Source organism: Phyllobates terribilis, unplaced genomic scaffold (assembly GCF_046119375.1).
Source record: "Phyllobates terribilis strain yellow unplaced genomic scaffold, ASM4611937v1 Scaffold_9__5_contigs__length_417890890, whole genome shotgun sequence".
Lineage (NCBI taxonomy): Eukaryota > Metazoa > Chordata > Amphibia > Anura > Dendrobatidae > Phyllobates > Phyllobates terribilis.
The window spans coordinates 168,973,168-168,996,179 of record NW_027362769.1 but is presented as its reverse complement, the minus strand read 5'-3'; the positions used below and the strand labels follow the sequence as shown (position 1 = coordinate 168,996,179).

The 23,012-nt window shown below is 45.0% G+C and overlaps 2 protein-coding genes across 2 annotated transcripts in view; one reads left to right on the top strand and one right to left on the bottom strand.

Moving 5' to 3' along the window:
* Window positions 1-1,734: 1,734 nt before the first annotated feature.
* Window positions 1,735-10,742, top strand: LOC141161855 (uncharacterized). Its single transcript, XM_073647321.1, has 2 exons — window positions 1,735-2,459; window positions 8,609-10,742. Exons 1-2 carry the CDS (start codon window positions 1,888-1,890, stop codon window positions 9,240-9,242), a joined length of 1,206 nt encoding a protein of 401 aa, XP_073503422.1. The 5' UTR covers window positions 1,735-1,887; the 3' UTR covers window positions 9,243-10,742.
* A 6,510-nt stretch (window positions 10,743-17,252) lies between these two features.
* CHPF (chondroitin polymerizing factor) overlaps window positions 17,253-23,012 on the bottom strand; it is a 29,232-nt gene continuing 23,472 nt past the window's right edge. The window contains exon 4 of the mRNA XM_073647315.1: window positions 17,253-21,446. Within this exon, the coding sequence (XP_073503416.1) occupies window positions 20,187-21,446 (1,260 nt within the window). The 3' untranslated portion in view covers window positions 17,253-20,186. The remainder of the gene's footprint in view (window positions 21,447-23,012) is intronic.

Sequence of the window (23,012 nt, the reverse complement as noted above, 5' to 3'; positions counted from 1 at the left end):
AGTCATGTACACAGTGACTGCACCAGCAGAATAGTGAGTGCAGCTCTGGAGTATAATACAGGATGTAACTCAGGATCAGTATTGTAATGTATGTACACAGTGACTGCACCAGCAGAACAGTGAGTGCAGCTCTGGAGTATAATACAGGATGTAACTCAGGATCAGTATTGTAATGTATGTACACAGTGACTGCACCAGCAGAATAGTGGGTGCAGCTCTGGTGTATAATACAGGAGGTAACTCAGGATCAGTATTGTAATGTATATACACAGTGACTGCACCAGCAGAATAGTGAGTGCAGCTCTGGAGTATAATACAGGATGTAACTCAGGATCAGTAATGTAATGTATGTACACAGTGACTGCACCAGCAGAATAGTGAATGCAGCTCTGGAGTATAATACAGGATGTAACTCAGGATCAGTAATGTAATGTATGTACACAGTGACTGCACCAGCAGAATAGTGAGCGCAGCTCTGGAGTATAATACAGGAGGTAACTCAGGATCAGTAATGTAATGTATGTACACAGTGGCTGCACCAGCAGAATAGTGAGTGCAGCTCTGGAGTATAATACAGGATGTAACTCAGGATCAGTATTGTATGTACACAGTGACTGCACCAGCAGAACAGTGAGTGCAGCTCTGGAGTATAATACAGGATGTATCTCATGATCAGTAATGTAATGTATGTACACAGTGGCTGCACCAGCAGAATAGTGAGTGCAGCTCTGGAGTATAATACAGGATGTAACTCAGGATCAGTAATGTAATGTAATGTACACAGTGACTGCACCAGCAGAATAGTGAGTGCAGCTCTGGAGTATAATGCAGGATGTAACTCAGGATCAGTATTGTAATTTATGTACACAGTGACTGCACCAGCAGAATAGTGAGTGCAGCTCTGGAGTATAATACAGGAGGTAACTCAGGATCAGTAATGTAATGTATGTACACAGTGACTGCACCAGCAGAGTAGAGAGTGCAGCTCTGGAGTATAATACAGGATGTAACTCAGGATCAGTATTGTAATGTATGTACACAGTGACTGCACCAGCAGAACAGTGAGTACAGCTCTGGAGTATAATACAGGATGTAACTCAGGATCAGTAATGTAATGTATGTACACAGTGACTGCACCAGCAGAATAGAGTGCAGCTCTGGAGTATAATACAGGATGTAACTCAGGATCAGTAATGTAATGTATGTACACAGTGACTGCACCAGCAGAATGGTGAGTGCAGCTCTGGAGTATAATACAGAATGTAACTCAGGATCAGTACAAGATCAGTAATGTAATGTATGTACACAGTGACTGCACCAGCAGAATAGTGAGTGCAGCTCTGGAGTATAATACAGGAGGTAACTCAGGATCAGTAATGTAATGTACGTGCACAGTGTCTGCACCAGCAGAGTAGTGAGTGCAGCTCTGGAGTATAATACAGGATGTAACTCAGGATCAGTAATGTAATGTATGTACACAGTGACTGCACCAGCAGAATAGTGAGTGCAGCTCTGGAGTATAATACAGGATGCAACTCAGGATCAGTACAAGATCAGTAATGTAATGTATGTACACAGTGACTGCACCAGCAGAATAGTGAGTGCAGCTCTGGAGTATAATACAGGATGTAACTCAGGATCAGTAATGTATGTACACAGTGACTCACACATTTTTATGTAGATTGATTCTATATATAAACTATAGACAGTCTTAGAAATGATTGCTTTAAGAGAACAGAAACTTTATAACATTGTAGGAGGCGTTCGTGTCTTTTCTCTCTTTCCTCTCACACCCGGTGATAACTGAGAATGGAAAGTGAAACCTCGGAGGGTTTAAAAGACGAGGTCGCAGGCCACGATTGACTTCTTCTTCTCTGACTTGGAGACATGTGTGATTACTTTGAGCTGGGGCCGATGGCGGAGGATGAGGACCGGATGGCGGTGGAGGCGCTAATCATTACTCTGAATATTCTGAGTGACGCACTGATCAAGAAGGGGTGGCTGCTGGCAGAGCCAGGGAGAGACTATGGCCAGCGGTCAGCAGAGGCTCCTCTGATCTGTCCGCAGCTCGTAGAAGACCTTATCCAGACTCTGCAGCGGATCCAGCTGCTCAAACACTATACAACCGAGTCTGACATTGGTGGCATCTACCCAATACCAGGTGCACCAGTCATTGGCTTATGCCAGGAATTTTGGCATAAACATGAAAATCTGAGACTTTGCTCCCGCCCGGGGGCATTAATCGCAGCTGCTGCCTATATTCTGGGGTATGATGATGATGATGATAAGAGCTGGATAAAGGCCAGGATGAGAGAAGACCAGAGACCGGTCCTAGGGGGCCGTCGTATCCGTGACGGCTTCGAATTCTGGATGAGACACAAAGGAAATTACATCAATGGTTCTTATACTTGTTGTGGGGAGACGTCCGAATACTCCGTCTGTGAGGACTCGGATATGAGGTAAATGGGGGGACATACATAGGGGGCGCAGGGGTAGCATTCGCATCCCTGCGGGAGGAAGCTTGAAGCCCCTCCGTCACCTAACCACATAAGATACCATAAGTGGCACATGGTGGGGGGGTGTCGGCGCAAATGTTTTGCATGGGATTAGGAATTGAACTGCACCACAATCTGATTTACATGCAGCTATTTACTACAGCTAATTTGCATACTTTTTCCCATGAAGCATTGCCTGCAACGAGGTGTCAATGCACAGGTTTGGATCTCCTTAGAGAGAACCAGCACCGCCGCACAGCTTCTGTCTCACCATCAAATATTTTTGGGCAAAGAAAGGAAATTATTTCTTTAGATCTTTTCACGTCTCGAGACGCGGCTGTTCTTTTTTTTTTTTTTTATATATATATATATATAATGTTGCTTCCTCCTTTCTATCTTTGGCCTTAAAGACATTAATAACTACTGTAAGTAACAGAAATGAATTGTTACATTGTGTGGAATCATCTGAATACAAATGTAAGGGCAACTTGTGTACATGAAAAACTTCGGTTGTCACCGTCACAAAAAAAAAAAAACTACTCAAAAACTGAAAACTTGTAAACTGGGTAATAAGGTGAAGTCCCCGACAACTTATTTTGAATAAAAACTATGATTAAAACTGGAGATGAGTGAATTTAAATAATTTGTTTTGGGTTTGATTTGTTTCAAAAAGTTTGATTCAACCTGAATAAAAAATGCTTCAACTCATCCAATTACCCTGAAAAGCCGCATGTAACACTCTGAGGTTTCCTAAGGCTGCGGTCATACGAGTATATATTCTCTCATCCAATTATGTTATTCACATTCTGATCAGCGTGTAATCATAGTGTGCTCCGATTTTCTCAGATGAGGAAATGAAGGAGAGAAAAATGTCTCCATCCTGTCAGTCTGTGGAAATTGGACTGCACTTAGATGTCATCCGAATGCAGTCCAATGTTTCCCATGGACTCATTGATTTGCATAGCAGAGCATGATCCGAATATTTGATCAAACTTAGCATGTAGCGATTTTTTTTTCGGTTCACGAAAAAATTCTGCCAAGTGCATGGCCCCATAGAATAACATTGGTCCGAGTGCGACCCGGTGTTTTGTTGGAACACACTGGGACCAAAAATACAGTCTTCTGCAGGAGCCCTAAGACTGTATCCAACCCCAACTGCAAACACAGTGACCCCCACCATATATAACGATGAGTAAACAGATGGTGACCAGTGGTGACCCACAGTCTGGTTAATAATACACTGGACTGTTGGACATTTTACATTTAAAAATAGAATTTTTTTTTTTTTTTTTTTTAAATAATTTTTTTAACAATATAATATTCCGAACTGAACACTTTGGCCTGGATCTGCTACCACTGACCGGACAGCTGGTGCCAATAGTGCTGCAACTACTTCTGCTACAGCCTCCCAAACTCTTACAGGCAGATATTGAGACCCGGGTGTTTCCCTATTTATTCCCCCTACCTTTGGTACGCAGCCTGCACCGATTAAGGCTATGTTCACACATCATGGTTTTTTTTCTGCAGCAAAACCTGATCTCTTGCTAGGAGGTTATTCAGGATTTTTGTTGCTGTTTTCTTGATTTTTTTTTTTTTTTTGCAGCGTTTTTTTCTCTGTCCTTTTGTCTCTGTTATGCATGTACATAAAGTTCAGTGAAAAAAAAAACACTGAAAACTTGACACCTGCTTTTTTGCAGCAATTTTTTTTACCACCCATTACTTCCAATGGGTGAAAAAACGCTGAAAGAAGCGACGTGCTATATTTTGCAAAAAAACATGCAAAGCACAAAATTCTGAACAACAAAAAACCATGATGTGTGCAGGAGATTTCTGGAATCTCATAGACTTTGCTGGTACTGTAAAACGCAGCTGAATTTTTTTTTTTAGCAAGATAGTTAAAATATAACATTTATTAGATATGTATAAAAATTATCTTTCAAATAAAAAACCCCAATAAGGGCCAAATAGTGAACCCTGGGTCTTCTGAAATTACCAACAATAATTTATGATGGCTTGATTCATCCTGGTGAAATGTCATCCTAAAATTCATTATCAAAACATACTGGAGGTGTCCTGCTCCCAACACGTTTCCTCCTAAAGTAGATTCATCAGGGGAGACTGAAAAAGGGGGCTGAGGGTCTCCACCATTTCAATCAGCCCTTATCCTCCTTTCAAAAGACCCAGGGTTCCACCTGTCACTTCCTACACCGTGTCTCCTTTTAAATGCCGCGCCGAGCGACACGCCGCTGCGTCACTTCCGGTCACGTGGGCTGGTATATCCGGTATCTGAAAAGCAAACCATCGGGTGGAACGCATATGGAGTCCCGCCGACGTCACATCTGGTGACGTCCTTCCTGTTTCCGGTAAATGGAACGCATGCATATATAGATGAAGCGCATCTCAGGCACACCAGCGCTTCAGACCAACCGCAACCGCTGATCCAAACAGCGGTGTTTGGGGGGGGGGGGGAGAGAGACAATATAATAAACCGCTCTCACAGACATATAGACTGGGAGGTGTAAAACCCCTCTTCTCCTACAATTACACATATATTCTCCACTACAGTCCTGCAGCAGCATATCTGACAATGGGACCAGATAATTCATTCAACTTTTTGAAAAAAAGGAAGCATCCATAGTCCCACCCCATAGGGGTTAAGCATGGCCTCCCACCATAGGGCTCATCTTAACCAGACAGCCAGGCAGGCATCAATAGAAGGCTAAAACCAAAAATGCATTTGTCCGCAAAAATCCGTTTGGAACATAGTCTGGATCAGCGGTTGCGGTTGGTCTGAAGCGCTGGTGTGCCTGAGATGCGCTTCATCTATATATGCATGCGTTCCATTTACCGGAAACAGGAAGGACGTCACCAGATGTGACGTCGGCGGGACTCCATATGCGTTCCACCCGATGGTTTGCTTTTCAGATACCGGATATACCAGCCCACGTGACCGGAAGTGACGCAGCGGCGTGTCGCTCGGCGCGGCATTTAAAAGGAGACACGGTGTAGAAAGTGACAGGTGGAACCCTGGGTCTTTTGAAAGGAGGATAAGGGCTGATTGAAATGGTGGAGACCCTCAGCCTCCTTTTTCAGTCTCCCCTGATGAATCTATTTTTTAGGAGGAAACGCGTTGGGAGCAGGATACCTCCAGTATGTTTTGATCATGAATTTTAGGATGACATTTCACCAGGATGAATCAAGCCATGATGCACTTTAGGATTGGGTGAGATTGTTTCATTTTGTTTGATATAACAATAACCCATAGGAATCTTTCAGTGGGGCTTTGTTGATTTTCCCTGACATAATCCACGGTACCTTTTTGAATCGAGGTCATGTGGGATTCTATTGTATAATCCATGGTACCTTCTGTGTTTAAAGGGTATATGGGAGGTTCTTTTGTACACCTAGTTGTTTTGAGCGCATATATGGTGCCCCCTTTATATTGTTATTACTAAAAATGCCAATTGATACTAGTAAAGGTAGTGTTTAACTCAATGCTCTGGATGAATGGAGGTTGATTTTTTCTAAACCCTACACATTTGGCTTTTGACATGTTGGGGTGTGATTCGCATGTATACAACATCATAAATTATTGTTGGTAATTTCAGAAGACCCAGGGTTCACTATTTGGCCCTTATTGGGGTTTTTTATTTGAAAGATAATTTTTCTACATATCTAATAAATGTTATATTTTAACTATCTTGCTAAAAAAAATTTAATAATCTGGTGGTTACCCCGATAGCTTGTTATATAGCAGCTGAAATTTTGCATAAAAAAACGCATCAAAAAACTCTGAATAAAACATGATGTGTGCAGGAGATTTCTGGAATCTCATAGACTTTGCTGGTACTGTAAAACGCATGATGTGTGCCATGATGTGTGAACACAGCCTTAGGAGAGCTCTGCCTCACTAAATTGTCACTAACTGAACTGGAATAGACAGTGGTGCGGTATGTAAACGTTGGTAATTTGATGCAGAAAATTGGTGAATATTGGGTGCGGCAAAAGCAGTCGCTGCACAGGTGCAAAAAAGGAGAACCCCGGCTCACCAAGTTGTCACAGTGTGAACTAGAACTAACAATGGTATCTGCTGTGTGTAATGGTTGTAGTTTGATGCAGAAAATAAAGCAATATTGGATGCGGCAAAAAGCAGATACTGCCCAGGTGCAGACTGATAGCAAAGGGCAGCACTGACAGCAGCAGGTTATCATCTAACACAGACTTGGGCAAAGTGCGGCCCGCGGGCCACATTCGGCCCTCTGGCTGTTCCAGTCCGGCCCGTGGACCAAGACTGCCAAGGGGCTGATAACAGTGGCCCACGGGCCGCACTATGCCCTTCCCAGCTCACACACATGCCGTCACTGCCCGCCCACACGCCGTCACCGCTGTCTCAATCCGCGGTCTCAATCCGCTGTGAATGCATTGGTGGAGGAGGGGCCGCTACCTCGCTCTTCCATCAATCAGCATTAGAAACAGCTGACGCGATGGCGTCAGCCTGTGCACTGCGGAGAGTCAGTGCTTCTCAGACAGGAGCGCCAGGGGAACAGGGAGTGAGGTAAGTATATGCTGGACATAGGGGGGGCTTTAATGATGGACACAGGGGGGGCACTCTCATGCTGGACGAAGGGGGGGCTTTAATGCTGGACACAGGGGGGGTACTCTCAGGCTGAACACAGGGGGGCTCTCATGCTGGACACAGGGAGGCTCTCATGCTGGACACAGGGGGGGGGGGGCTCATGCTGGACACAGAGGGGCTCTCTCATGCTGAACACAGAGGGGCTCTCATGCTGGACACAGGAGGGGCTGTCATGCTGGACACAGGGGGGGCTGTCATGCTGGACACTGGGGAGGGCTGTCATGCTGGAGACACTGGGGGGCTCTCATGCTGGACAATAAGGAGGGCTGTCATGCTGGACACAGGGGTGCTCTCATACTGGAAACTGGGGGGCTTTAATGCTGGACACTAAGGAGGGCTGTCATACTGGAAACTAGGGAGGGCTGTCATGCTGGACACTGGGGAGGGCTGTCATGCTGGACACTGGGGAGGCTCTTGGGCTCTCATACTGGACATGAGGGGGCTGTGTGAGGCTCATGCTGGACATGAGGGGGCTGTGTGAGGCTCATGCTGGACACGGGAGGGATGTCTGGGGCTCATGCTGGCCACGGGGGGGCTGTGTGGGGCTCATGCTGAACATGGGGGGGCTGTGTGGGGCTCATGCTGGCCTTGTGGGGCTGTGTGGGACTCATAATGGACATGGGGGGCTGTGTAGGGCTCATAATGGACATGGGGGGCTGTGTAGGGCTCATGCTGTATATAGAGAGGCTGTGTGGGGGCTCAAGCTGTATATAGGGGGATGTCAGCACACTTAATTCTGCTCAATATTAAGTTACACAATTCATATTTATGTAATCATTAATAATAATAATTAGAATTAATATGTTAATATTAATATTGAGCAGAATTAATTTCAGCCTATTGGTTCGGCCCTCCCCAACAGTCACAGTCTCTCATGTGGCCCCTCGGGAAAATTAATTGCCCACCCCTGATCTAACATGTCTAATATAATCTCTATCAATTTCTTGTAATTAAACCTATCTATTCTCTTCTCCTCACACTAACACACAATGTGTACTACGTCTCTCTGACTGAGCTCTGAGATCCTCTCTCCGATCCACATTCTCCATAAAAGAGCAGCTGCATCTTCTGCTTGAGCTTTTATTCTGGCTTTCAGTTATCAGTGACAAAGAACTATAGTCTCTCATGATTGGCTGTGCTATAGGGGGGGGGGGGGGGGGGGGAGTTATGGAGAAGCCCGCCTATCCTGCCACCCGAGGTCATGTGATTCTTCTTCTCTGTTGTAACATGACCAAATAAATTGGAAACTTATGCGGATTGCGAACTTCCGAAAATTTAGTTCCAAACTCACTTTGTATAGAATTAACTCACGGTATCTTTAGTTGTCACCATTACAAATAATTGTTACATGGGTGTCGGTCTCATGAATGCCTGGTAGGAATTGAAAATATCTGCACAGGGAAACGAGTTAATGGTGGTATGCTCTACACTGGCTGAAGTTCCTCTTTAAGTCTTATGCTCTCTACTTCTCCTTTAGGTTTTTTCTACATAGTGAAATGGATGAAGAGCAGAAGACGGTGGCAGAAACTTCTAGAATGGCAACTCTGAATGTCCTTAATGACGTCCAGAAAAAGAATCTCTTTGTGGATAATTCACACCTTCTGCATCCCACCTTACCGTTCCCTCTAATCACCGTCACCCGGACCCTTCTCGAAGACCTAATAGAGAAACTGCAGAAGGTGACGTTCAAGTGTGACAAAAAGCCGAGAAACGGACTGCTCTTCGCCTACCCTGCCCCCCGGGACGTCGTATATCTCTGCCCCCTCTTCTGGAATCAAAGGCCCCGGCTGCACCTCGGATCTCAAATCGGAACATTAATTCTCTGCGCGGCACAAATGTTGGGCTACAGCCACATCCTGGATGGAACAAGTAACGCTGAAGACCCCTTGGGGGTCCGGGAAGGGAACTTATTGAGGGCCGATGACATTTGTGCTGTATTCGAAGTTTGGATGATCCACCGGAAACCGTACATGGAGGGTTCCTACTCCTGCTGCGGGGAGAAGGTCCGGGACTCTGTGTGCGCAGAATCCATCATGGGGTTAGAGTTGAGGGAAAGTCTACAATATGAGAAGGGGACAGTGACAAACTCCCCGAGGACTGATAGAGATTAAAGGACATTGGTAAATCAGGACCCCTACAAGATATGGGCGCACATGGGCGGATTTCATGGTCCATTTACAAACTCCTAACCCAAACTCATAGCCCCATAGACACATATAGGTTGCAAGCGGGGGTTGGTAGATCCGCGGTCAGTCCAGGGATCGCAGTCCGTATACTGACCGTGAAATATGCTCATCTGAACCCGGCCTAATACTGAGCTGGACGAGCCGTCCTTACTACAAACGATCCCTGGAATGTGGAAGTGCGGATATGGGGGTCCAAAACGTAGTGGTCACTTGTCAATGAGCCCATTCATGGGGAGCATAGAATCAAGAAAAATGGACAAACCCTTAAAGGGGCATTCTCCATAGGAGATGATATCATTGACTAGTGGGGGGATGGGTCAGCCACCGCTGCAGCCTCTTCAGTTTGCCGACGCTCCGCACTCAGACTTGCAGCATATTCCAGCTCTAGTGACCGGTACCGGATGGTGCTACCGGCACAGCACTGGAAATAGGTTTTGGGGCTTTTCTGAGCCTCAGGTTCCTTTAATGGAGGCTTTGGTGGTAATCGGTAACAGCATCTTATATTGCGAGTGTCATCTCTTCACACGGAATGTATCATCAGAAAATGAAGAAGACAACGAGCTTCAATCAAATCCTTACGCGAAATGTAGCTTTTATCATAAAAATGTGTATTATATTTAATTTTTCATATCATGATGTATATATTAAAACAAAATCGAATATTTTTCATGTTGGCCACTAGACCCAATATTAGGCACATTGACATAAGAAGCAATAGCCAGACTCAGACTCTACAGAATTAGTATTTATTGAGCATGTTCTCATTATGATTAAAAGATTGTTTATGACGTGAGGAAGTGAGCTGTGACATCACCTATTGTGAATGGTGGATCCTGTGTTATCTACTGTATATAGAGGTGTTATCAGTCATTGTACAGGAGGAGGAGGTGAGCTGTGACATCACCTATTGTGAATGGTGGATCCTGTGTTATCTACTGTATATAGAGGTTTTATCAGTCATTACACAGGAGGAGGAGGTGAGCTGTGACATCTTCTATTGTGGTTAATGGATCCTGTGTTATCAGCTGTATATAGAGGTGTTCTCAGTCATTGTACGGGAGGAGGAGGTGAGCTGTGACATCACCTATTCTGAACGATGGATCCTGTGTTATATGGAACAGCAGGCATACCCCCAGAATTGCTTTTTTTTTATCAACCACAACCATTCTCCTCCCTTGGTTCATGCCTCCTAATATTGCTATTTTACAGATTTTTTTAGTGGGACCAAGAGATTTGACAACTCCTAGAGAATACGGCCTTAAAGGGAATTTGTCATCAGATTTTTGCTACCATATAATGTAGGGGCAGAGACCCAGATTCCAAAGAAGTGTCACTTACTGAGCTGCTTGCTGTAGTTTTCATAAAATCAGTGTTTTATCAGCAGGAGATTATCACTACAGGACTAGTAAACCTGCTGAAAGGTCATCCAACCCATCTCCAACCACCACGGATTGGCAGCTTTCTGCCTATGCACAGTGTACACAGGAAGCAGCCAATCAGTGATGTAGGGGGCGGAGTTATACAGACCACAGCATTCACAGATCTGGCCGATCTAAAGCAGATAATGTTGATTTTAATCAAAATTGCTGGATACAGCCCAGTAAGTGACATATCACTGGAATCAGGCTCTCTGCCCCTAGACCCTGGCTGCTTTTGGTTGGGGAAGCAAAAATCTGGAAACAGATTTCCTTTAAATCTCCGTGCATTCTTATTTCTGTAAGTCTCTTGGTATGAACTCGGCTTTCTCCACAGTCCCCATAGAGAAAATATGGGACGACAGCTGCTCTGGTCACCCTAGAGCCCCCCGTCCTCCTGCACCATTGATGGGGGTCCCTGCAGCTTGGCCAGTGGATAATATCGTTATACTGGAGCCAAGAAGTTATTTTCTGAAATCGTGACGTCTCCGGTATAATAGTGCAGATAATGTGACTTGTACAATAAAAGGTTTGTAAAAAGCAGAACTGGTGAATATCACAATGGTGTCTGGGCAGATGGTATTGATTTCTGTATCTACATGATAGGTATCAATAACACCGATCAGCTGCTTTTTGCTCCGACATCAGCCGGACGTAAACACTTTGAATGAAGCTGCTGAGTATAGCTTTCATCAAAGTGTAGCAGCCGCTGCCGGGTACTGCAGAACAGCTTTCATACACAAGAACAGGAGCTTTGCTGCTGTAACTGGCAGCAGCTGCTACACTTTGATTGACACTACACATTCAGAGTTTTAACATACAGACGGCACAAAAACAGCTAATCAGCGGGGGCAGCGGGTGTCGGCTATTGATGGCCTATCACATAGATAAATAAATCAATACCATATGACAACCCCTTTAATTAGATGTCAGCCTGTCAAAAAGAAATTGCTTGTAGGTTCCTTTTTTAATCGCAATTTTTTTCATTTTTTAAATATTCCCTGCGGCGGCCATATTGGAGGCACAGACTGCCTTCCTGCATTGCCTGTACAGTCAGTAAGGCACAATATGGGATTTATGGCAGCTGCAATGTATATAGGAGTCAATGGTGAGAAGCTGACAGTAGAGGTGATGGGGTAGTCCGTCCCCCAGAGACCATGGCGTGGCAGGGGAGCTGCGTACAGAGGCTTATGTGTCCGCATAGTATAAGGGTCTGACAGTGACCCCCATACAGCAGGTTGGGACCTTCTTACCAATAGTCATCACTGATCTCATAGTAGTAAAATTATTTTATAACCAAATGCCGCCAAATACAATTCCCAGAGATCTGCTATCCAGCTGCTGTATGACTACTACTCTCAGCATCAACAGTCAGAACATATTCAGAGAGTAGTAATTTCTTGATAGCAGCAGCGACACCGGACTCAGTCCAAGTCTGTGTCATATTGTAAGATCTTTCCCGTCATTCGCAAAACATTTTCTCCCCTTCCCGGAATAAAACATCATCAACCAGCTGAGCAGGAACTAAGCGGAATATTCTCATACAAAGAAATTACCTGGAGGAAACAAGAGCTGGAAAACCCCCGAGAAAAATTCTACTAAACTATGAGCACAGCCGACTGCACTGATCTCCAGCCCTTCTGTGTCATACCAAAGCAGAAGCGCAGAGAAAGAGACTCAGACACACAGATTTGTCCTGCTGCTTTCTAATAAGTAGGTTTTACATCAACTCTGGATTCACAGCTACACTGCTCAGTGCTGCTTTAGAAAATACTTCATGCTGCTTGTTTTCTAGAAACTGTTTCTCACCCCCAGTGATGAATTCACAGCTACACTGCTCAGTACTGCTTTATAATGTGCTCCATGCTGCTGTTTTATAGAAACTTTCTCACCCATCGCTAGATTCACAATAATGCTTCTCAATGCAGCAGTACAATGTCCTACATGATGCAGCCTTCCGGTCTTTATGTTACACCAGCACTTTATAAAGAAGTAGTGAGCAGTGAAGCCGTGAATAATGTGATCCATGCTGCTATTTTCTAGTAAGGGTTTAACTTACCCCAGTGCTGGAGTCACAGCTACACTGCTCAGTACTGCTATATAATGTTCTCATGCTGCTGTTTTCTAGAAACTGCTTCTCACCCAGTGCTGGATTCACAGCTATGCTACAGTATAATGTCCTACATGATGCAACTTTTTGGTGTATATCTTACCCCAAAGCTGGTTTCACAACTACACTGCTCAGTATTGCTTTATAATGTGATGCATGGTACTGTTTTCTAGTAAGTGTATAGCTTACCCCAGCGTGGGATTCACACTGTTCATATTGATCTATAAATGTCCTCCATGCTGCTGCTGCCGCCGCCTCAGAACTTGGGCTCCATACACACACGAGAGCAGGAAACCCTCATGTCTGTGTGTGCTGCTCTGTATGTGAGACCTCATAGAGTCATAATCCACTAGCTCAGAGACAACAAAAATTACAGGTAGAGTCTGCAGAGGAAAACTGATGAAAAATGCAGGAAACTAATCGAATAACGGGCAGAAATAGTATTATTCCTCATGTGCACACAGGACAGATTACTCTGAAAAGTGGCCTGAACGGACAGACATACTTATAGCTCCAACCTGAGAAACATTCAAGAACACCCCAGATTGACTATTTGGGGCATTATTTGGCCAAGCTTTGTGCCTTTTGCAGGACACTTTCAGTAAAATCAGGACTTTTTAGATAGTCTGCAGCGGGCACCTGAAGAGGCAAACAAGTCACCAAGACGACTCTTGAGTTCCCCATTCGGTATATTTCTTCCTCCATCCTTTAACAAATCACAGTGAGCGATCACCATGATCTGAGAGATAAAAACAGAGAACAACTTCATAACAAAGGAAATAGTTACATAGGTTGAAAAAAAAAGACCTAGGTCCATCAAGTTCAAGCGTTCTCCACTAATTATAAGTTTTAAAAAAAGTAAATAAAAAAAACTCTTAAAAATACAGTGCAAATACATAGATACCCGACAGTCTGAAGGGTGACCTAAAGCAAAAAAAAAAATACAGGGGAGCAAACCCCCCCAATAAAGGGGTGTGATGGGCAGATTTAGCAGTGAACTTTCCTTGGGGAAGAAAGTTCAGCCGAGCGTCAATTCTGAGTGCAGTAACACCCAGGAACGGGGGCAAAGCTTAGGGGGCTACTGGGCACCCAGGAACGAGGCCACCAGCCAGTCACTGTGCCTCAGCCTTGTAGCGAAATATTTTGGCCAAGGTCAAACTGAACATTTACCCCAGGAGAGAGAATCCGAGCTACAGGAGTCTAGGAAACAAACTGTACCACACACACCACACACACACACACACACACACACACACCACACACACACACCACACACACACCACACACACACCACACACACACCACACACACACCACACACACACCACACACACACCACACACACACCACACACACACCACACACACACCACACACACACCACACACACCACACACACACACACACACACACCACACACACACCACACACACACCACACACACACCACACACACACCACACACACACCACACACACACCACACACACACCACACACACCACACACACCACACACACCACACACACCACACACACCACACACACCACACACACACCACACACACCACACACAATGCGGACCCCTAAATTTATTCAAAGCCCAGACAAGCTTGTAAGTGGTTAAATACTGCCCCCAGATCAGAGGTCAGAATTTATTCTGAGACCCCCGTTCTCCCACCCAAAGGAAAAAAAAAAAAAATTTAGACTCCTGTACTTACCGTTCCCTGGCGCCACTGTGCACAGGATCCCACCGCTGAGTAGTGTCAGGACCCTCTATGCATCAATCCACACACAGCCTCAATCCTGACCTGTATCACGAGCTTGTATGATGGACCCTGAAGGACTTGATGTGGCAGAAGTTCCAGTTACAACTTAATCACTATGTTATCCTGGTGCTAAACCATTTCGCTTGAATAAGGGATAGTTTTGTCTTGAGCTTTCACTGGGGATGGGGGGGGGATTACAAAAGTTCAATAGTAATGAATGAATTATAATATATGATCTAAAAATAAACATTACAATCAAGAAGAGCAAAAAATAAAAATTAATTCCAAATGTTCCAAAAATATGAGCTTCCCTCTAGTGGTCATATGTTAGTATTACACCCTGCAATGTTTGAGCTGTTTGGACTATCTACATGTACATCAGGGTTAGCAATTGTCCAGAAATCCCAGGACTTTCCATTAAAACATAGCACTTTTTTTGCCCTGTTCGGGAAAAAAAAAAAATTAAGGCATCCATTTTTTTTTTTTTTGAAGCTGAAGAAAAACTTGTATAGATTATTTTGACTGTAATTAATGTTCCCTTTAAAAATGTACAAGGAAAGGGGATCCCTAACCCTGATGCCCAACCTCCCTCCAAATCACTATAGGAAATACCAAAAGATCACGTCTAGATCAGCTCTCCATGCACTTATCTTCTGTTTAGCTGCTGTGTGGAGGCACAAGCTCATCTGAAAAGCAATGCTGCAGTGTAAAGCATGGAGATGTGGCAGAGCAGCAGTTTTGAGATTCTGAGGGAGGTGGATTTCAGACTACCTTATCCTCCAGCAGACAATGCAGCTATGATGGAGCCCCATTGGAGCAGGGAAACTGAACTCAGCTGAAATAAAAGTGGAAATAATAAAAATCTGCTTTAAAGCCAGTTGCACATTTCGGGTCACAGTGAACGGCTAATAAGGATCAGATACGAATAATCCAGCGGGATCGGGCTAAATCAGTTCATTTACAGAGAGGAAGATTTAGCAGAACGTCTTTGCCTGGAAGCGACAAGCAGATGTCCGAAAAGGCAGAGAAGATCCCATCGTATCCACCGTCCTGACTGCTCGGAGCACAAAGCTTCTAGAACCGAGCAGTCAGATATTGGATTAGTAATGGGTGGTGGGAGCAGTGACTTAGGCCTCGTTCACACTTCAGTATTTGGGCAGTATTTTGCATCTGTGTTTATTTGCCAAAATCAGGAGTGGAAGTTAGGGAGGAAAAAAGAACAGGTGTCCATCTTTCAATTATATGTGCTCTGGAGACGCTCCTGGTTTTGACACAATACAAATACTGATCAAAAATACTAATGTGCGAATAAAGCCTCGTTCAGTATTTGGTCAGTATTTTACATCAGTATTTGTAAGCCAAAACCAGGAGAGGAACAATCAGAGGAAAAGTATAATAGAAACACATCACCACTTCTGCATTTATCACCCACTCCTGGTTTGGTCTTACAAATACTGATGTAAAATACTGACCAAATACTGAACGTGTGAACGTAGCCTTAGACAAAGAAAGCCAATTCCACTTCACCTGTGGGGAAAAAAAGGGGCAGAAATGAGTAAGTGGTAACTGTCCACACCCTGCAATCACTCTACATTGTTTACGATAAAGGCCACTGGGGGAATGACACAAACGGACCGAGCATTAGAAAGCGCAGCTTCTTTTCCTGCCTTTAGACTAACTTTTCATAAAACTCCTCAGCCCTCCAGTTTGTCTAGATTTATTCAGTATTCAGGTGGGGAGGAGGGGGGTGTGGTTGCAGTTTCTGTCTCCTCGAATTTGGTGAGGGAAAGCAGGAGATATCTGATAAGTCACGAGAGGTAAGATAGCGAGCGAGCGTGCCCGAAAGAGAAAAGCGAGCCAGCGTGCCCGAAAGAGAAAAGCGAGCCAGCGTGCCCGAAAGAGAAAAGCGAGCCAGCGTGCCCGAAAGAGAAAAGCGAGCGAGCGTGCTTCACCAAGGGACCAAGTTAAGTGTGACATAACAAGCATGAAAGGGTGAGTAATCGTGAAAGAGCCAGCGTGTACACAGTAGATCGGCTTTGCCAAAAAACGCTCCATTAATAGGGGTTGTCCAATAGTAACTGTTTTTAGTACAAGTGGTGATGTTATAACAAGTAAAGCAGCTCTGCAATGTATGCTATGCGTGGCCTGGACACATCTGCCGTCTCTGTGGCTCTCCGCACCGCGTTACTCTGTGACCTTCTCAGCTGGCAGTAGAAATAACGTTCTACTCATCAGGGAAGCTGCAGAGACTTTGCAACAGCACAGCCGCATAGAGAAGGTTCCTCCTGTTTCACTTTGATGGGCCAGAGTTGCAATACCACACACAGTCCATATTTAGGGGTGGCGCTGTTTCTGAAGTTAAGCAGCCACGCGTTTCTAATCCTGTATAACCCCTGGAATTTTCATAGTACTCGTTCATGTAATGCCTTACCTCATTCACATGCTAAAGTGAATACTTTGTGAGGATCAGATGCCTGGAGATCATGGATCTGTCGGATTGCTGGAGAAATAAGACCCAAGGCAAGCTCGTAATGAGAATGGAGATGATGTTACTATATACAGTAGATATTGAGGAGGTTCAGTGTAATGAAGACTCTTCCCGACTGTATTTCCAAAAGTAACAAATAAAAAAGGGAGACTCCAGGGATTATTTGTTGCATTTTTATTAAAAGTATTATATTGAAAATCAATGACAAAAACAAACAAAAACAAAAAAAAACAAAAAACATTAAATAGATTTAGAATACAAAAATGATTGTTTTAAAGACGAGGAGCCTGCGGTGTTTAAAATTAACAGAGAATGATGGCTGCCCGCTGTTCAATCTGTACCCAGCGAGCCTCCGTTTTAGATTTCCCTCATTGCCACAAGAACTTGCACAAGTTTCCTCCACAGACGGCGCCAACCTGCCGGACGGCGAGGTCTGCAGCTAGAGGCGCTTCCATTGTATTGGGCAGGTGGGTACACAGCAGAGCTGCAGTTCACTGTATGGATGCTACCAATGAAAGCGTTGCAGTAATTTGCAAACCGCACCGATCGGTAAGTCAGTGCAGTTTGTGGCTGCACCATGTGAACACAGCCTGATGTAGAGGGAAGATAAAAAAGGAGCAATAGAGAATAGAAAAGACATTGCAAGATTCAAGTTCTATGGAAATCACAGAGGGGCAGTCACCGTTCTTGAAAGGGACACTAGTTTGTAACTTGATCAACTATATAAAAAAGGACTCCAAAACCAGAGATTCACTTCGTACGATTTCCAGTTTGATGGAAATGAAGCAGAATTGTTGTATAAAGCAGAGTCTGCAACTTTGTGCTTCAATTGTCAGATTGTGAGATCACTGCTTGTAATCAGTAAGGGATACAATCAATGATCAAAGCCGCTCGCTACATGTCAGCAAGCAGGATAATCGTCATAGAATGAAAAGTGACACAATGTTTCAATGGCTTTTCTACATCAGTTCCTGCGTTTTTATGATCTCCGCTTGCTGTGGCACCGGATCCTTACATTATCAGGGTCCTGTACCTGCGTCCAACCTATGACTGGGGACAGCTTCTTTTATTCCCTGGAAACATGCGATGAATAAGTTCCTATTAACCCCTTCCACTGCAGCCAAACTTTGCTTTTTACTCCCTATGTTTTTAGGTTTCTGTTAACACAATTGTATCAGGGTTTGTTTTTTTTTGTTTTTTTTATAGGATGAATTGTAGTTTTGAATGATTACATTTAATACACAAAAAACAAGGGTTGAAATAGTGGTTTACAACACAACAACGACCCCGCCAAACTTTGTAGAATTTTGTATTAATTTTAGTGGATTTTTGCGTCGCCATTCTTTGACGCCCATTACCTTTTTCGGCTTGAGATTCTCAATGCTGTGGCAATTGGAAAATGAAAAATTCTAACATTTCAATTTGTTTTTTTTTTTTCCCAATTTTATATTTTCATAGAAGTAACAATATGGCGGCAATCCGTCACCACCTTGTAGTCAGGTTGACCAATGGACGCCTCCATGGATGTGCCACTGATACCAATGACTTAAATGACACTTTAATAGTGGCATTGATGGGGTTAATCAGCAATTGGGAAGGCCTACATTCGTGGCAGATATCGGTGGTATAACAGCTCCATTATCACATACTACACTACATCATTTAGCGGGTAAGCAGCGGGCGCAGGATCCTCGTTATACAACCGGTATCTGGAGTGAAAACCCAATACTGGGTTCCTAGTGAATGACAGCAAGCAGAGGTCTGGAAAACTGAGGAATAGTTATAGAAAGTATTTTACAATACATCGATACCCTAGAGGACGGGCTTTAGTCTCCAAATGTAATTAATAGAGTTATCACTCACTGACAGCAAACAGAGATCTTAAAAACGCTGATAATAATACAAGTTACTAGAGCCTATTATTATTAGATGAGGTTTCTGTGAATTGGGGGGGGGGGGGGGGGTGTTTGCATTTTATAAAAATAAAACTTCATTTGTCCCAGTAGGAGCGGAGTGTATAAAACCTATAAAAAGCCTTTAGATGGCGCCGTACCAATTTCCAGCCCTTTCTACACAGACCTATCCCCTTTCCGGCCGACCGAGTGGACCCACGAATAGGAGGTGGACTGGAAAACCAAACGGTAGAGAGTGGATCCTGCACGACGGATGGGCCTGGGGAGAACAAACCAACGCAAATTATCAAAAAGGAAAGGGGGCGTCCAGAATTTTTTCAAAATTGGGTTACAAACTATAAATTAATAGACTAACTATGACATCATAAGACTCACATGACTGCTGCGGCCAATTACTGGTCCCATGGTGAATATCATATGGGCACTTAGGCAAATGACTGGCTGCAGCGGTCACGTAAATAAAAAGACATTATGTGGTCACTGCTGGAATGGCAGGTACCACAGGAGTGCAGAGGATTAGATAAGAGATTGTTTTTTACATTATGTTGTGACCTTAGCCCAATTTTGAAACATTTACGGACACCCCCTTTAAGCTTCCTTTTTCTATTGTACAGGACATCAAACGTCCCACAGCTGATTGGTGATTTTAGAACCGTCGATAACCCACAAAAAAAAAAAAAAAAAAAAGATGGCCACAGTCTTGGTGAGTCACAGATTACACAGCACAAGGAGATGACGACAGGAAGTAAAAAGGTTATAAAACCAAAAATGACCACAGAGATAAATTAAAGGGTTCACAAAGATTTGACAAATTTTGTAAGGGTTTTCCCGTTCCCAGAGTGTTCTTTTTTGGAAAATTAAACAAAAAACGCGGGAGCCCGATGGGCACCAGCAACGCGTCCTTCAGTTTGTGAGCAAGTAGTAGAAGCAGCAATGGTGGCGGAGTGCGTGCGGAAAGCACAAATCACGAGGCTGCTGGTGGTCCATTATTGAAGGGGGAGGTCCCCTCGCGTCCAACCACACGTCAGTTTGTTTGCCAAGGCCGTAGACCTTTTACAGTAATTGGGAGTTTACGGGAGGTGCCACGATGACTTTGTACCTGGCACCTGCTGCAGTGTCCGGGTAAAGCAGTCTGAAAGTCTCTGAGGTCCCATGACCACGCGTGGCCTTACGATTATGGTCAGGTGCTATTTCCTTGTTCCTGCTCAAATAACAGCATGGCCAGCTGCGATCGAGAACCCAGTCCTTCCAGATTACTTTGCACGCACCGGTGATAGATTTCCTCGCTGAGGCGCGGGTTACAAGCCCGCGTGCGGTAGGACTGGAGGAGTGCCGGCTCCACAGCCCGGAAAACATGGAGCCCAGAATATCGAATAAACATCTCGTAGATGTCTAGCATCTCCAAGATCTCCTCGTTCTCTTGAGCGTCAGCCGCCATTTTTGTTCTGGCCGCCATGTAGTCAGCGTTGTAGAAACAAGCTTCGTCGAAAACATCTCTGTCAAAGCGGCCAGCGTCCCGGATGAGTTCTAGAGTCCCCGATGGAGACTGCTGCCCGTGCTCCGACACCTCAGGGTTATAACCTTGGAAGTGAATGGGGAAGAAGACTTGCCAGTTGTTGATGGTGTTCATCCGGCAGCGGTTGAGGAACTCTGTGCCAACGCGGCTGCCGACACCTGCGAGGAAGAAGAGGGTGTCCACCGGGTGTTTCTTGGAGATGATGTCCATGAGCCGGATCTGAGAAGGAGCGTCGGTCTTCACACTGATCCAGGGGATCTTGACATCGTGGTTCTTGCGTTCATACTCCGCGATTTGGCTCTTGACTTGGCTGAAGATGTCGTTTTGGCTGACCTGCTGAGCTTGAAAGGGGTCGTAGATGAAGAGCAGAGTGAGAAGAGAGTTCTCGTTGCCTTGAATGTCCACGAAGGTCTGGAGGAAGCGCACCGCATGGTCCTTGTCCTGTGCCGTCAGAGGAAGGATGATGTTGATGCGGCTGGCTTCCGTCACATACGGCATCGGGATGATCTCCACCTCACTGAGCGGACGGACCAGATGGACCCTCTTGGTTATGGAGCGGCTATGACCCTTTTGAGTCACCAGCTCCAACTGGAGATCCAACGTGTATTCCATGCCTCGTGTCGGATCAAAGCGGCGGTAGCCATTCAGAAGCTGCTGCTTGCGCACGTGCAGCACCGGTTGGTATTTACGGTTTAACTCGTCGACGGCTGTGCTGATGACATCGGTCACATCGGCGAGGTCGGCCCCGATGAGCTCACACTTCGGAGAGTCATCGATGCAAGAGAAGGTCTGGTCCTCGGTGAAGTAATCCCACTTCAAGACTTCAAAGCGTGTCCGGGGCTGGAAAGGACGATTGATTCCGAGGGGCCACGTGGCCGACTGCTCGCCCTCCACAGTCAGGCTGCTCGTGTTCTGGATCTCACGCTGCAAACAGAACAAGAGGCACAGAATCAATACAGGAGTCTAAACTGCTCACAAATCAAGAAAATCACATCTAGCACGGTGCATGTACAATACAGGGGTACAAAATGGGACCCATGATGTAAAAATATCAAGATTTTGTATTTGTAGTACCCACAGTCTGACACAAGGGGGCACTACTGTATATTTAATGAGAATTTAACACAAAAAAGGGGGGGAGGGAGGGAGTTATAAGAAATAGTCACGTTGATCTGTGGGGTAATTAATTTTTCTATAACCACATTGTATAACGGAGGCAGAAGAAGCAGTAAATGCTTTCAGGAGTTACATGGAACAATTTTTTGGGCTGTGTGGAGAGAGTAATTTACAAACTTTAAAAAAAATACATAAGTAAATAATAGGTTTAGATTGTGTAATGTGGATTGAGCCAAGATCGAAAGGGGAAAGGTACACGTGGTACAATCCTCAGGGCCTCGAAACAAAAGGGACAACTACTAACTCAGCAGGAAATAACATTCTGCCACCTGGAGCCACCACTAGGGGGCATTTACTGCAGGCAGAGAGAGGGGCTAGTGCATAAGTGTCAAACTCCAGCCCGTAGGCCAAATCTGGCCCGCAGGGTGATTATATTTGCCCCACGACACCAGAACTGCCACCCCTATGTGGGGCCCATTATCCTGTACGGAGGACCTGTGCGGGGTCCATTATGCTGTATGGAGGACCTGTGCGGGGCCCCATTATCCTGTATGGAGGACCTGTGCGAGGCCCCATTATCCTGTATGGAGGATTTGTGCGAGGCCCCATTATCCTGTATACTGGTTGGCCCGTGATTTTATCCAGGTTTTTCATTTTTGACGTGTGTGTGTTAAGAGTTTGACATCCCTGCTCTAGTGTAATGGGAGCTGTATGAATTTGCATGGAGTGAGCTCCCTCTAGTGGTGGCTTCCAGCAAACGGAAATCAGAAAACACATTAATCCCTGCCTCCCCAGCAGCGAGGCTTACAATCTAATTTTTATATATCCCAATTTCTCAGAGGCCAGGTGACATGGAATGGCCGCTGACGATTTTATTGCACGATGCACAGACGTTCTGGCGGCGGGCAGGATCCCTGGTAAGCTGCACAATTACCAAGCCGATTTAAGAGCGAGAAGTGCTTGAATCCATCATCGCCGGCTCTGCATTCCATACATGGTGACTGCTGCAAAAACCGGTCGTACGGGTTGTTCTGGGTCAGAGGGTTCGGTATTGTATGGCAGCGCACTGGAGAGGAGATCTGGGCTTTACAGAACGGCGCGGTATGTTCAGTTTACTTTGCCAGTTAACCCTTTAAAATGACATATCCATCACAGGCGGATGACATTTCTGCCATTCCTCGTTCCATGACAATGGGCTCCTGGGAGCTGCCCTTATACTCCAGATTACGGAAGAAGAACAACTGTAATACACACATTGGCTCCTGCTGCCACTGCAGGGATCTGAGATCTCTCTGATCCTGGCAGTTTACTGGGTTATTCACACAAAGCACAGTAAATGCATACATATTGTTATTATACAGACTAAGCTCAACA

What these genes read in the sequence shown, in the direction of transcription:
- LOC141161855 (XM_073647321.1), top strand. Translation starts at nt 1,888, where the DNA reads ATGTGTGATTACTTTGAGCTGGGGCCGATGGCGGAGGATGAGGACCGG. An exon ending in TGTGAGGACTCGGATATGAG is followed by an intron (nt 2,460 to 8,608) that starts GTAAATGGGGGG and finishes CTTCTCCTTTAG; the next exon opens with GTTTTTTCTACATAGTGAAA.